Here is a 16,240-nt window from a genome sequence, read left to right as displayed (position 1 = left end):
TATTTCTCTCCCTTACCATCGTGGGGAATTGACCAGTAATTACTGCAATTGCCCAGTAATTTATGCACTAAAAAGACAAGATTCATTATGTAGGAAAGGAATTCATGATAAAAATCTTCAAATTTCTGCTATGTGTATATGACTGATAAAATAGATACATGATCAAATTGAAGGACATGAGAGAAACATGTGTCAATCTACAAAGAAATTACTTTCATTTGTCCATATGTAGGTTTGAAAAATTTTGCTCCACATACTATGCTACTAGAATATTTCTCCTATGCACTTGACTGCAAAACCTAAAGGAATGCATGTGAAAAATTAGGACTACAGGGTTGGGAGGGAAATTATTCTTGCCCCTTCTTTTTTTATTGATTAAAATTCTAATTTCTAACTATCTATCGAAGTAATTACCTTGATTTAGTTAATCTGGCTAGCAGCTAGCAGGAAATTGTGCCAAACACTAATTATTTATATTTAACTTCACTTATACTCTTCATTCTCTTATTTTTTTATTTTTATTGTATTTTCCAACCCCCTCCTCTGTATCATCATCTCTTTTCCATGTTAAAGCACAAAATGTCATTAAAATAAACGAGAAACTTAATTACTGGGAAATATAAAGTAAAGTGAGAATACTGAAAATTCCCACAGAGCCCTTATATGTTTAGAGCCAATATACCACCCTGAGACAATAAAACTATATCAATCTGAGTGTATGTCATTAAATAATAATGTGATAGTCTTCTATTTTGATGATTTAAACTATATCAACTCTCCTTTTTAAAAACAGCACTTTCTGAAATGACACCTACTATTACATAGAAGGCCTCTAGAATCTGTATTTATTCTAAACAGAATAAACAAATAAAAGACAGCATCTAGTATATGCACTTTGGATGTGAAAAAGTTCAGGAAGGTAGGTAAGAAGAATAACTTTTTAAACCACAGGCTTTTTGAGAAATAAGGAATCTCACAAGAGTAATAATGGTGATGATTCAGAAACTTTTAAGAGCTGAAGAAACACGCAACTTTTAAGATATAACCTATTAAGAATAAATTCTCTCTGAGCTAGCACTATACAAATCAGGTTATTGTAATATCTACATATTTCACTTGTTTAATTTTATCTGTAAAGATATAATGTTATATTTTTGAAAGTGATAAACAGAACTTGATCAATGATAATTATTTTGTGTTTCAAGATTTTTAAATATATTTTAAAATAATTATGCTTTTCTTCTAAATAAATATATTAAAATAACCGAAAGATCTTCATTTCTAAGTTTAATTATTGAATATTAGCTCTAGGGAAAGAAATAATGAAGTAAAAACTTAGAGTCCCTAACATAAGGCTTTAAAAAAGTTAAATGGTGAATACAAAAATACAAATATTGCAGGGAAGCAGTTCGTGTTAACATTTTACAATCTAGTTAGTGCACAATTTCAACTATAAATACCAGATTTAAAAAAAAAAAAGAAAAAAAAGAGGCAACTACTCTATAGGCAGCATTCTTGTGTTTCCTGCACACATGTGTGCAAACACTACAGAACAGTGTTAGTTGAGAATTTAACATAACGTATTATTTAGCTTGCTATAACACAATGTACTATTAAGCATTTAAAACGACGTGTTATTATTTCCATCAAAATTCACTTGCACTATATTTGGTATTGAAAGGAGTGGAAAGACCATTTGCAGAAAGAGGAGGAGTTGAGCAGTCCCAAGGTGGAGCTGTCTCTTGTGTTATATGACACTGGCAGATTAAAACGCTCTGATGGGGAAGGGCTTAAAGGCTGAGTCAAAAGCCAAGAAGTCTCTTTATTTACGCCTACCACCCAGCCCTTGGCAATCTGACTAATAACAAACTGAGCTAACAAGAAATACTAGAAAAGGAGGAAGGAGAACATTGCTGCAGCTTGGATCTACAACCTAAGAAAGCAAGAGTGATCAATCCCAGCTCTGTTAAACATCTTGTTTACTTACTGCATTCAGCAGCTTGCAAATGGTTAACTATATGCAAAAAAGTCAGCATAGCTGTGAAGTATGCTGTGAATTTTAATTGAGGGAAAAAGGGACAATTGCTTCAGGATGCTCTAGTATGCACTCTGCTTGAAATATTTTCAATGAAATGTTCAGTATTCTATCTTTGACCAGAGGTTTTAACTTTATGAAGCTATGGGACTTGACAAAAAGTGATATTTGAGAAGAAAGTACGCAGTGGTTGGTGTTTTCTTTTTTTAATAAAGGAATTGAATTACTTTGAACACCTCTTCCAGTTGTGCATTACAGATAACGTCAGGAAGAGTCTCTGCTTTACAGGTAAGATGAATGTTTCCAGGCTTTTCTTATACTTATTTTTGCATTATAGTAAAGTGATTGAATTTGTATGTTCGCTTCCTTTAAATAAACAACTTTGCATTAAAGGATACTCAATTTCATTCTTGCTTACTGGCACAACTAACACTGGAGCAGATGCCTGTATTCTCTGAGAAGCAGACATTTAGTCTAACAGCTGGCTACAGAGAAGAACAAATATAATATTCCACTATTTCTTTTGCAACATGCAGTTTGTTGTTAGAAACTAAATATGTGTGCTTTCTGAAGGAAGGATCACTTCCAAATGCGAATGTTGAATTGCAAATATAAGCAGAATATTGAATAATTCTTTGCATTTTGTATGCTACTTATTTTCTGACTTGAAAATATGTATTCTCAGAAAACATGTCAATGAGTATCTTTTGACCTCCTTACCACTGTATCAGATATTGTCAGTAGAGAACCACTTTTCACATCTGTGTGTGTTTCTGAAAAGATTAGAAACTGTTTCCTAGCACGTTTTGAAGAGCATAAAATTCATATAGGATTTAAAAAATAACAAGAGTTTATCACTGAAAAATTATTTACTATTTTCTTTGTTGCTATACCTGGTGAAATAAATCTTATTCTTTCTCGGTAATTTATGAATAAGTACTTTTAGTGATTGTGGAAGCTAATCCACAAGTTGAAGACTCCAACTACAAGCTGCTTGTTTATAAACTCAGCACACAAAGCTGTTTAAAATCAAATTATTTACCTATAGAAAAATAAAATCTTCTAACTTTCCCTTTACACAGATGCAGTATGTTGTTTTGTTTCTTCAGTTGCCTTTTGCCTTTCAGGAACTTTGTACTATATGTGTTTTCAATAAAACACTATGTTTTCAGGGAATGCAGGTTTACTTTCAGGATTGTTGATTGGGTTCTGGTATGTTTTACCTGATTGTGAATTTTAATTTGATTCAGTTACTGTTCATATTTCAAACAACAAAAATGAAAACTGATTACTATTTTGAAAAGTTGAATAGTCATAAGATGTGTTTATATTTCAGTTTAATTTATATAAGTTTAAAGTATAATATTTAAAGGAAGGAAATAAAATTAGATCTCATTAGAGCTATAAATATTTACCTTGCATAACTGTCATTTAAAGGGCAAAACCTTTTTAAGAATTGCTGTTTCAGATGCATTTCTTATGTGTTTCAGGATTAGAATATGTGATGTTATTCTGAACCATCCTTTTTTTTCTTTTACCGAATTTGAAATATCATCAAAAAGTTTAATATGGTACAGTTTGTTTCAGATTTCATTGTTTGCGACTTTAAGCCTTATAATAAAGGCTTAAAGCTGCTTAATTATGTGATGACATTCCGTGCCCTAAAGACTGTTTCAAGACCTCATTAGGAAGTCATTTGCTAGAAGTTTATATGAAGCATTGTTTATTCTTTTACAACAGACTGAAATGTGTGTTAAAGATTAATCTTGCCTCTTTAGTTTTTATCATTTCCACCTCATCTATAACGTAATTAAAAAGCAGTAAGCAATATACTGCTTCTAGAAATTCAATATTAAATATAATGATTTAAGTGAAATTTGAATGGTCACACTTAAGTGTATGTATCTGATACTATTACACGTATACAAACTACCCTAGATTGAATAGTTAAAAGAGTTCTTATAGTACTGTACTTTATAACATGATCAAAGTCATATTTTCCTCAAGGTTTTCAAAATAAACAATAAAATTAGTATATATATATATAGCCAAAACCGAAGCAAGTTAAAACACAGACACAGTTATTAGATGTTATTGTGTGACACCCAGTTCAACAATATAAAGACAATGCATGCTACATGCGTACATGCATACACACGTACACATATGCACACATACATTCTTTTATCTTTTTTTACATTCCCTACAGTTCTCTATGCTTACAGCTAATAACTATGTAATTGTCTTTTACTATAATCCTCCAGCCTTAAATGTATGACCATAAGGTTAAAAAATATTTTCAAATATATAACTTTGCATCACAGTGAAGTATCAGTGCTCTAAGGCAGCATTTCTCTCATCTGTTAAAATGCAGGTTATTCATCAGATGTGAGCACAAATTTTATGATATAATATTTTAAATTCCCTTTGACCTAAATTTTATATTTTGAACACAATGCAAGTTAAAAGTCAGCCAGACTTGCCTGTCTGAGTATTAGGAAAAAAAAAAAAAAAAAAAAGAAACAAATGATGTAAATGCAGCAAGGTACCCATATTTTCATGGTAATCCGTCATTTGCTTTTTGGAGAAAAACCTATCATTTTGAAAATATCAGCTTCATCTCCTCCCCAGTTCTGCCCACTAAAATCCCTTGCTATTGCGTTTTATTTTACAGAATCGGATTTCATCACATGACAACATGAAGCTGTGGATTCATCTCTTTTATTCATCTCTCCTTGCCTGTATATCTTTACACTCCCAAACTCCAGTGTTCTCATCCAGAGGCTCTTGTGATTCTCTTTGCAATTGTGAGGAAAAAGATGGCACAATGCTAATAAATTGTGAAGCAAAAGGTATCAAGATGGTATCTGAAATAAGTGTGCCACCATCACGACCTTTCCAGCTAAGCTTATTAAATAATGGCTTGACGATGCTTCACACAAATGACTTTTCTGGGCTTACCAATGCTATTTCAATACACCTTGGATTTAACAATATTGCAGATATTGAGATAGGTGCATTTAATGGCCTTGGCCTCCTGAAACAACTTCATATCAATCACAATTCTTTAGAAATTCTTAAAGAGGATACTTTCCATGGACTGGAAAACCTGGAATTCCTGCAAGCAGATAACAATTTTATCACAGTGATTGAACCAAGTGCCTTTAGCAAGCTCAACAGACTCAAAGTGTTAATTTTAAATGACAATGCTATTGAGAGTCTTCCTCCAAACATCTTCCGATTTGTTCCTTTAACCCATCTAGATCTTCGTGGAAATCAATTACAAACATTGCCTTATGTTGGTTTTCTCGAACACATTGGCCGAATATTGGATCTTCAGTTGGAGGACAACAAATGGGCCTGCAATTGTGACTTATTGCAGTTAAAAACTTGGTTGGAAAACATGCCTCCGCAGTCTATAGTTGGTGATGTTGTCTGCAACAGCCCTCCATTTTTTAAAGGAAGTATACTCAGTAGACTAAAGAAGGAATCTATTTGCCCTACTCCACCAGTGTATGAAGAACATGAGGATCCTTCAGGATCATTACATCTGGCAGCAACATCTTCAATAAATGATAGTCGCATGTCAACTAAGACCACGTCCATTCTAAAACTACCCACCAAAGCACCAGGTTTGATACCTTCTATTACAAAGCCATCCACTCAACTTCCAGGACCTTACTGCCCTATTCCTTGTAACTGCAAAGTCCTATCCCCATCAGGACTTCTAATACATTGTCAGGAGCGCAACATTGAAAGCTTATCAGATCTGAGACCTCCTCCGCAAAATCCTAGAAAGCTCATTCTAGCGGGAAATATTATTCATAGTTTAATGAAGTCTGATCTAGTGGAATATTTCACTTTGGAAATGCTTCATTTGGGAAACAATCGTATTGAAGTTCTTGAAGAAGGATCGTTTATGAACCTAACGAGATTACAAAAACTCTACCTAAATGGTAACCACCTGACCAAATTAAGTAAAGGCATGTTCCTTGGTCTCCATAATCTTGAATACTTATATCTTGAATACAATGCCATTAAGGAAATACTGCCAGGAACCTTTAATCCAATGCCTAAACTTAAAGTCCTGTATTTAAATAACAACCTCCTCCAAGTTTTACCACCACATATTTTTTCAGGGGTTCCTCTAACGAAGGTAAATCTTAAAACAAACCAGTTTACCCATCTACCTGTAAGTAATATTTTGGATGATCTTGATTTACTAACCCAGATTGACCTTGAGGATAACCCCTGGGACTGCTCCTGTGACCTGGTTGGACTGCAGCAATGGATACAAAAGTTAAGCAAGAACACAGTGACAGATGACATCCTCTGCACTTCCCCCGGGCATCTCGACAAAAAGGAATTAAAAGCCCTAAATAGTGAAATTCTCTGTCCAGGTTTAGTAAATAACCCATCCATGCCAACACAGACTAGTTACATTATTGTCACCACTCCTGCAACAACAACAAATACGGCTGATACTATTTTACAATCTCTTACGGACGCTGTGCCACTGTCTGTTCTAATACTGGGACTTCTGATTGTGTTCATCACTATTGTTTTCTGTGCTGCAGGGATAGTGGTTCTTGTTCTTCACCGCAGGAGAAGATACAAAAAGAAACAAGTAGATGAGCAAATGAGAGACAACAGTCCTGTGCATCTTCAGTACAGCATGTATGGCCATAAAACCACTCATCACACTACTGAAAGACCCTCTGCCTCACTCTATGAACAGCACATGGTGAGCCCCATGGTTCATGTCTATAGAAGTCCATCCTTTGGTCCAAAGCATCTGGAAGAGGAAGAAGAGAGGAATGAGAAAGAAGGAAGTGATGCAAAACATCTCCAAAGAAGTCTCTTGGAACGGGAAAATAATTCACCACTCACAGGGTCAAATATGAAATACAAAACCACGAACCAATCAACAGAATTTTTATCCTTCCAAGATGCCAGCTCATTGTACAGAAACATTTTAGAAAAAGAAAGGGAACTTCAGCAACTGGGAATCACAGAATACCTAAGGAAAAACATTGCTCAGCTCCAGCCTGATATGGAGGCACATTATCCTGGAGCCCACGAAGAGCTGAAATTAATGGAAACATTAATGTACTCACGTCCAAGGAAGGTATTAGTGGAACAGACGAAAAATGAGTATTTTGAACTTAAAGCTAATTTACATGCTGAACCTGACTATTTAGAAGTCCTAGAGCAGCAAACATAGATGGAGAGTTTGAGGGCTTTCGCAGAAATGCTGTGATTCTGTTTTAAGTCCATACCTTGTAAATAAGTGCCTTACGTGAGTGTGTCATCAATCAGAACCTAAGCACAGCAGTAAACTATGGGGAAAAAAAAGAAGAAGAAAAAGAAACTCAGGGATCACTGGGAGAAGCCATGGCATTATCTTCAGGCAATTTAGTCTGTCCCAAATAAAATAAATCCTTGCATGTGAATCATTCAAGGGTTATAGTAATATTTCTCCATATACTGAAAAGTGTCTCATAGGAGTCCTCTTGCACATCTAAAAAGGTTGAACATTTAAGTATCCCGAATTTTCTTGAATTGCTTTCCCTATAGATTAATTACAATTGAATTTCATCATTTAAAAACCATACTTGTATATGTAGTTATAATATGTAAGGAATACATTGTTTATAACCAGGATGTACTTCAAAAATGTGTATTGTCAAACATACCTAACTTTCTTGCAATAAATGCAAAAGAAACTGGAACTTGACAATTATAAATAGTAATAGTGAAGAAAAAATAGAAAGGTTGCAATTATATAGGCCATGGGTGGCTCAAAACTTTGAACATTTGAGCTTAAACAAATGCCACTCTCATGCATTCTAAGAATAAAAAGTTAAAATGATTAATAGTTCAGGTGGAATAAATAAGCATACTTTTTGGGTTTTCTACACATTTTGTGTAGATAATTTTAATGTCAGTGCTGCTGTGAACTAAAGTATGTCATTTATGCTCAAAGTTTAATTCTTCTTCTTGGGATATTTTAAAAATGCTACTGAGATTCTGCTGTAAATATGACTAAAGAGTCTATTGGGTTTGCTTTATTTCATAGGCTTAATTCTTTGTAAATCTGAATGACCATAATAGAAATACATTTCTTGTGGCAAGTAATTCACCGTTGTAAATAGGAAAAATTATTTTATTTTTATTGATGTACATTGATAGATGCCATAAATCAGTAGCAAAAGGCACTTCTAAAGGTAAGTGGTTTAAGTTGCCTCAAGAGAGGGACAATGTAGCTTTATTTTACAAGAAGGCATAGTTAGATTTCTATGAAATATTTATTCTGTACAGTTTTATATATTTTTGGTTCACAAAAGTAATTATTCTTGGGTGCCTTTCAAGAAAATTAAAAATACTACTCACTATAATAAAACTAAAATGAAAACTCTTTTTTTTTTTTAATTGTACTTTAAGTTTTAGGGTACATGTGCACATTGTGCAGGTTAGATACATATGTATACATGTGCCATGCTGGTTTGCTGCACCCACTAACTCGTCATCTAGCATTAGGTATATCTCCCAATGCTATCCCTCCCCCTCCCCCCTCCCCACCACAGTCCCCAGAGTGTGATATTCCCCTTCCTGTGTCCATGTGATCTCATTGTTCAATTCCCACCTATGAGTGAGAATATGCGGTGTTTGTTTTTTTGTTCTTGCGATAGTTTACTGAGAATGATGGTTTCCAATTTCATCCATGTCCCTACAAAGGACATGAACTCATCATTTTTTATGGCTGCATAGTATTCCATGGTGTATATGTGCCACATTTTCTTAATCCAGTCTATCATTGTTGGACATTTGGGTTGGTTCCAAGTCTTTGCTATTGTGAATAACGCCGCAATAAACATACGTGTGCTAAATGCACGACAAGCTTTACTTGTCATGCAATCAAGTAAGGATTAACACACATACACACAAACATACAGACACACACACACACTACAGGAGGTTTCTATTTGTTGTTTACACACAGAAGTATCTTGTTCATGTTGTGAAAAAGACTATTTGATTTTTGGTATGCTTAACAGGGAGCCAAATTTAAAGTATGTCTAGCAGTTTTCCCTTTTAAGCAAATCATTTTCTAATGCAACGTAAAAGGAAATGTTTTATTTCTATCCTTTCTAATTATAGAATCAATCATACCTGCACACTTTCACAAGGCAAAGTGAAATTAATCAAGGTAATCTGGGAATGTTTTCTGAACACCACACAGACTCATGTACTGGGCTATGAAGGAACACATTTTCCATAAGGAAGTACTGCCTTCAATTTACTCCACAATATTTCAGCGATGCCTAAATGATCTATTAAATATTTTGGCTTTTAATATCCAACTTTGCACTAATGGCAGAATATACATTATTTATTTTATTTTTAATAAGAAGCCTTCTTGTTGATAAAAACAATATGGGCTATGCTGCATAGTATGAAGACTATAAGTAATGTAAAATCATATCATGAGCTTTTTTAAGTTATTGTATATATTAATGAAAATCAATCAAGAGTTATGTATTAAAAGGTTTATTGAAAACCAAAATTTCTTCATTAGCTTCCAAAGTTTGGAAGCACAAAGGTGGAAATTCTTTAAGTAACAATTTCTAAGGGAAAATGTGTGTGCATATGAAATGCTGGATGTTTATCTACTAAAAAATATTCAGCATGGTAAATAGTAAAATCTCCAAAACATTATTTTAAAAATTACATTCTCAAGAGAAGAACAAATAAAGGCCAGAATTCATGTTATTGCACTTCTTTTACTCAGTCCAGTATCTGCCAATATTTTCTAATTCTGATCAGGTACATAGAGGTATTAGGAAGACTTAAGATATTCCCATGCCTGGAGAACGCTTGGAATGGATCCATGAATGCAGACGGAGACATGCCCTCAAGAACATTCTTTTCTTTGGGATGGGGGAAATATTTCTTTAATCTTTATTTGTCGTTAATTGCCTAAAGTAATAATGTTCACTCTTTAACTTATAACGAAGAAGAACAAAGTTGTTTAAGAAGCCTTGTAAGTATATCCCCAAAATCAAAGTACAATCCTTATTCTGAATATAACTTAAAACTGACATGGAAATTACAATCGTTTCCAAAAACAAGAGATTTTAACGGTTTAAATGTTTCATTCACGACTCTTTGTGGAATTTGTTTTCCTACTGGTTGTTGAGAGTTGAGAAAGGTAATGATGGTCTCTAATTCTTTGGGATCTATGAGACTTTCTCAGAACTTTGATTATTTGACCTGAATTTCCAATTTCTTCTCCTTCCCACTAAAGAATAACTTTTATTATACTCCTTGTTTGATTGTTCACTTAAGCAACCAATTTGATCTCTTTCAGCAGCTAATTGACAGATTCAGAATTCCAATTCCTCTTTCAGTATGCTCAGCATTATTCACCTGAACCTGGCCATAAAAAAAAAAAAAAAAAAAAAAAAAAAAAAAAAAAGTAGACGTTTAATTATCTTAGCTTTGCTTCTTGATTTAAACAGAAGTTACATTTTGCCCACTGCACATCAATGCAATTTATGACTCATGTCCAAAAAATGAAATTTTGTAATATAGTGGTAGTAGTGTATAATCATCCTGGATAAATCTTTTTAATATAAGTCAATTTATTTGATATTGGTTGTATTAATACTTATTTAACAAACCATTTTTTACTAAATTACATGAAATTACTTACTGTAAATTTATAAAAGTGTTCTTCTGATATCTTTCATTTATCTCCATCAATGGGATGGAAATTTTCCTCTCTATAAGAAAGAATTATATCAGTGATGTTACCCTCTTTGAAAGAATCTCTTATATCATGGAGGAGAGAAAGCCTTCCTTGCTGCTATAATATTAAATAAACTGCAGCACCATCTAAGCTGCCTTAAGCTGCCTGAATGCCTTTGCCCAATTAATTAAAAATGCTTAATCCTTGATTCAGGATTAAAGAATGTGACACGAGCATCCCTTTGTCATTAAAATGACACTTTTAAAAATAATGGTTTATTCTCTTCCTTTATGCCCTTCCATATATTATATGTATATGTATGTACAAACACACACACACACATACAAAAACAGGTGAGAGAGAGAGAGAGAGACCTAATAAAGATGTGGTAAGTCATCTCAATATATCTGTAATTTATTTTGCATTTTTCATTATTTTATGACAGCTAATAACTATGTAATCAACAGCACTTTTTAAGAAGAGGAATACTACCAACTTGAATAATTGTTTTGCCATAAACGGTTTATTTTTTAATAAAAATCAACACAAATATCCAAAGACAGCTCACCAAGGTTCCCCATATATGAGTTTCTGCAAGATTATTTTAGGAGATTGTTTTCTACATAAAAAGAAAATTGCCCATGTGTATACAAGTGGTAACTATTTGGGAAGGGAAGGCTGAATCTCCTGGTAGTTAAGTAATGGTTTTACAGTGAATTTGAGGGTTCTTCTCTATTTCTTTTCCCTGTAGAGCACTTCTAAGAAGAAGTTGGGGTATCATAAAAGGACAAGCTTTTATTGTAAAATAAGACACAATTAAAAGACTTTCTCAGGAGGAGTGGTCTTATATCTGGCAGCCACATCAAGAATGATCACATTGATAATTATATTATTTAACAACCAAATATTTTTTGGAAAAGACATTATCTGTCCTACAACTAGCTTTTTTTAAAAGGCAAATTTTATTTATTATATTTGCATTAATTCTTATGTATAGGTAACATAAAGAAGACTGCCAGATGTAAAATCCTCTTCTAGCTGCTTTGAAAGCAAAATCAAATAGACAAATACTCTTCTGTTAGTAAATGTCTTTCAGCAATTAGTGAATGAAGAAAGGAAACAATTCAAAACAACAAATTACACACACACAGGTTCATGTATTTCCAATTTAAATTATTTAAAATTGTACACTTTCTAAAAAGAGTACTTTTGGTTTAGAATTTTGAAACAGGAAGAGCAGGAAGACCTGACCTTCCACAAGTAATTATTTGCCTCTTCACATCTCTTAGGTTCTACCAGTGAGAAAATGGATTATATAATGAGTAAGGTATTTTGAATTGCTTGTCTTGTAGAAAATTTCTGGGCATTGAAATGGCATTTCATTGTATTTGGTTTTATAGAAGTCTTGAAGAGACACTACACACAAAAATAATCATTCTTGCCAAAATGAACTTGATTTATTTTAAATTCATATTGTTATCAGTGATGAAATCACCATTAGCGAATGTATGTTAAGTGTATTTTCATCCATTTCCTTGGTGTTGTAAGTAATCAAAAGACTTATAAGCCCCTGTTATTGTCTTTGCATAATAAATAATGCCATATGTTAATATAGCAATACATAGTAGAAGAAAGGTAACATTAGGGTTCAAAGGAGTTCTGATCCTCAAAAATCAGATCAGTTTAAATGCTACATATGGTTTCATCCAGTAAGTTTTCCATGGACACAATTTGGGCCTGTTCCTAGCATTCTGAAGTACTTTGGTTTAATGAATATATATTTGAAGAAAACAATGCACTGTGATACAGCAAACACAATTCCTAGATATAAGCACGTCATAAACTTTATCTATTCTAACTTTCTCATTTAGAAAATGAAGGAGCTAAGGGGTTTGCCTAGCACTATATAAGTAGTGAGAGTAACAAGCCAGAATTGGAACCGTTTGATTGATGCTGTTAATTTACATTGTTTTGCTTTATTCTCAGGGCAGTGGTCCTCATCAGACTCTTGTTATAATCAAACATATTTACAGGGCATGTGAAATCACAGAAAACGTACGTTTTGCCATTGTGCACACGTTGCTTCTATGTTTAGGTAGGACACTGTGAGTTTTTAACATCTTATTGAAAAAAGTGGAGACATTTCACTAACTTTAGTCATGGAGTACCTAATTCTAGATTATTCAGAATGATATATTAGCAGATTTTAGATACAGCTTTACAAATGCTGACTGATTTATCAGACTGAACAACATGTACATCTGGCAACCAGAAACTCATTGTTTGGTTTCTTTTTTCTAATTCTGAATACTTAATTACTATTTATCAATACCAACTTTTAGGAATTTATGTTTTATTTCATAGAATAAAATATTGACAAAGTCATTAAAATACAGACAGTTCTAATGATAACACATTAATTTAAAACTTCTATAAACTATGTGATTTAAGTGTTATTAGAATTATCATATACGCAAAGATTATGGTGACAGATATTTTCATGTTTTAATGTTTTAAGATATCTGACTGCAGTAACCTTTGTTTTTCATGGTGCAGCTTGTAAGTTAAAGATTACTATCTCAATGAATGTGTCCTTTGAATCCTAAAGAGACACCCATATAGTGAGGAATTTTGTTCCCTTTTAAATGGACTTTATTTTTTAGAGCAGTTTTGGGTTCACAGCAAAGTTGACTAAAAAGTACAGAGTTGCCATATATCCCTTGTTCCCACACAAGCACAGCCTCCCCAGCTATCAATATCTGGCAACAAGATGGTGCATTTGTTATAATTAATGAACCTACTTTTACACATTATTATCACCCAAAGTGAACTGTTTACATTAGTGTTCATTTTTCTATATTCTGTGGGTTTTGACCAACGTCCCCACAATTGTAGTATTCTGTAGAATGGTGTCACTGTCCTAAAAATTGCCTGAGCTTTGTCTAGTTATTGATCTTTTTACTGCTGTGATAGTTTTGTGTTTTCTAGAATGTCATAGAGTTGGAATCATAATATATATCCTTTTCAAACTGGCTTCTTTCACTCAGTAATACACATTAAAGTTTCCGCAATGTTCTTTCATTTCTTGACAGCTCATTTCTTCCTGGGCACTGAATAATATTCCATGACGTACCACAACTTATTTACCCATTTACTTACTAAAGAAATTCTTGGTTTCTTCCAAGATTTGACAAATATAAATAAAGCTGCTATAAGCATTTGTGTGGAGATTTTTGCATGGATATGCATTTTCAACACATTTGGGTAAATAATACCAAGGAATGTGATTGCTGGATTGCATATCATAATAAATCTATGTTTTGCTTTCTAAGCAACTAACCGTCTACCAAAGTGACTGTACAATTTTGCATTCCCACCAACAATGAATGAAGAATTGTTGTTCCACATCCTCATCAGCTCTTGGTGTTGTCAGTTGTCTGACTTTTGACCATTCTAATTTTATCTCATTGTTGTCTTAATTTACATTTCCCTGATGACATGTAATGTGGAGCATCTTTCCATATATTTATGGCCATACATATACCTTCTTTGCTGAGGTTATCTGTTTAGGTCTTTCCCTCTTTTTTATCCAAATGTTCATTTTCTTTTTGTTGAATTTTAAGAGTTCTTTGTATAATTTAGGTAAAAATCTTTTATTAGATTTGTTTTGTTTTGTACTTATTCTACGCCAGTCTATGGCTTGTTTTCCCATTTGCTTGACAGTGTCATTTACAGAGCAGAAGTTTTTAATTTTAATTAAGTCTAGTGTATAATGTTTTTTTAAAATAGTGCCTTTGGTGGTACCTGTATAAAGTCATCTCCATGCCCAAGATCATCTAGATTTTCTATGTTATCTTCTCAGAATTTTTGTTTTGCATTTTACATTGAGGTATATGATCCATTTTGATTTAATTTTTGTGAAGGTTGTAAGGTCTGTATCTAGATCATTTATTTGCACGTAAATGCCCACTTGTTCCATCACTGTTTCTTGAAAAGACAATATATGAAAGATTTTTAAAAATCACCTACAATTTAAAAATAATGTATTTATTTACAATATATTTCATTTTAGCCTTTACATTTAATACTTGATGTCCATTAATGCTACACATTACTGCATGTTTGAGGGACCATAACATGTAAGATAGAATTTTGCCAAATGATAAAGATTACTATCATTGGGCCTGAATTATCTATAAGACTATGGAGTATGAACGTAAAACAATGAGCCTAGTAGGAGCCTTCTTAGCTGTGGTCTTTTTTTAAGGCCTGCATTATATACTAGTTTCCATTAATGATATTTATAGAAAGCTAAAACTTAGTGTTTGCCTACCAAGCACCTATACCCAGTAGTAGATGGTTTGCATATAGTTAGTTTCATCCTGATATAAAAGCTGCAGGTAATACTGCTATTCCCAATAAAGATAATGAGGCTCAGAAATTTAAACTGCCCAGAATCACACACATAGTAATGGACAAGCTCAGATTTCCTGACTTGGAAAATTCTTGCTTCTATTGGCTTATCAGCCTTCACGTCACAATGATTTTAGGAAAGTGTTTTAAAACTTGAATATTACTTATTTGATCGAAGCAAATACCACGTTCTCATTTTCAAACATTGGACACTTACCTCACAGTTATCATATTATTTTAATTTTGGATATGTTTATTTTAGCTTCTAATTATGTATTAAACCTATGATCACTATAAAAAGTAATCTTTGATATTTTGCATGTCTGAATTATCCATGTTTTAGATTTTATTTAATTTGAAATAAATATTTAGTGAGAAACTTTTGCATTTTAGACACCACTGAGGTGCTTTAATAATGACTCTTTATCCAAACACAGACTTGGAACATCATATTAACGATAGTTATGAAAACAAAGTAAGGAATACATTTGACTAATTTTGAATTAATCAATTTAAGCAATTGAAAATTAACAATATAATGTATGCTTCATAAAGTTTGCTTTAATTTGCAACATATAATTCCTAATGCTTTGGACTTTTTTTTTTTTTTTTTGAGATGGAGTCTTACTCTGTTGCCCAGGCTAGAGTGCAGTGGTGCGATCTCAGCTCACTGCAGCCTACGCTTCTCGGGTTCAAGTGATTCTCCTGCCTCAGCCTCCTGGGTAGCTGGATTACAGGTGCATGCCTCCACGCCTGGCTAATTTTTGTATTTTTAGTAGAGATGGGATTTCACCATGTTGTTCAGGCTGGTCTCAAACTCCTGATCTCAAGATCTGCCAGCCTTGGCATCCCAAAGTGCTGGGATTACAGGCACGAGCCACCACGCCCGGCCAATGCTTTGGAATTTTAAATCAGCTGCCTGTTTTCTTTTGATACAGACACATCTGTAAAGCCTACTCTAGGCAATGCTCTTATACTTTCATTAAGAAAGAGGTCACATTTTCTCAGTGTGCCCTAACATTACTCTGTACAAATACTCA

General features: G+C 33.3%; 1 protein-coding gene across 1 annotated transcript; it reads left to right on the top strand.

Moving 5' to 3' along the window:
• The first annotated feature begins 774 nt into the window (after window positions 1–774).
• SLITRK6 (SLIT and NTRK like family member 6) lies at window positions 775–11,759 on the top strand. Its single transcript, XM_003832015.5, has 2 exons — window positions 775–2,323; window positions 4,710–11,759. Exon 2 carries the CDS (start codon window positions 4,734–4,736, stop codon window positions 7,257–7,259), a length of 2,526 nt encoding a protein of 841 aa, XP_003832063.1. The 5' UTR covers window positions 775–2,323; window positions 4,710–4,733; the 3' UTR covers window positions 7,260–11,759.
• Window positions 11,760–16,240: the final 4,481 nt, after the last annotated feature.

The sequence above is a fragment of the Pan paniscus genome, chromosome 14 (assembly GCF_029289425.2).
Source record: "Pan paniscus chromosome 14, NHGRI_mPanPan1-v2.0_pri, whole genome shotgun sequence".
In the NCBI taxonomy this organism is placed as follows: domain Eukaryota; kingdom Metazoa; phylum Chordata; class Mammalia; order Primates; family Hominidae; genus Pan; species Pan paniscus.
This window is presented reverse-complemented; position numbering and strand designations above follow the sequence as displayed.

What these genes read in the sequence shown, in the direction of transcription:
- SLITRK6 (XM_003832015.5), top strand. Translation starts at nt 4,734, where the DNA reads ATGAAGCTGTGGATTCATCTCTTTTATTCATCTCTCCTTGCCTGTATA.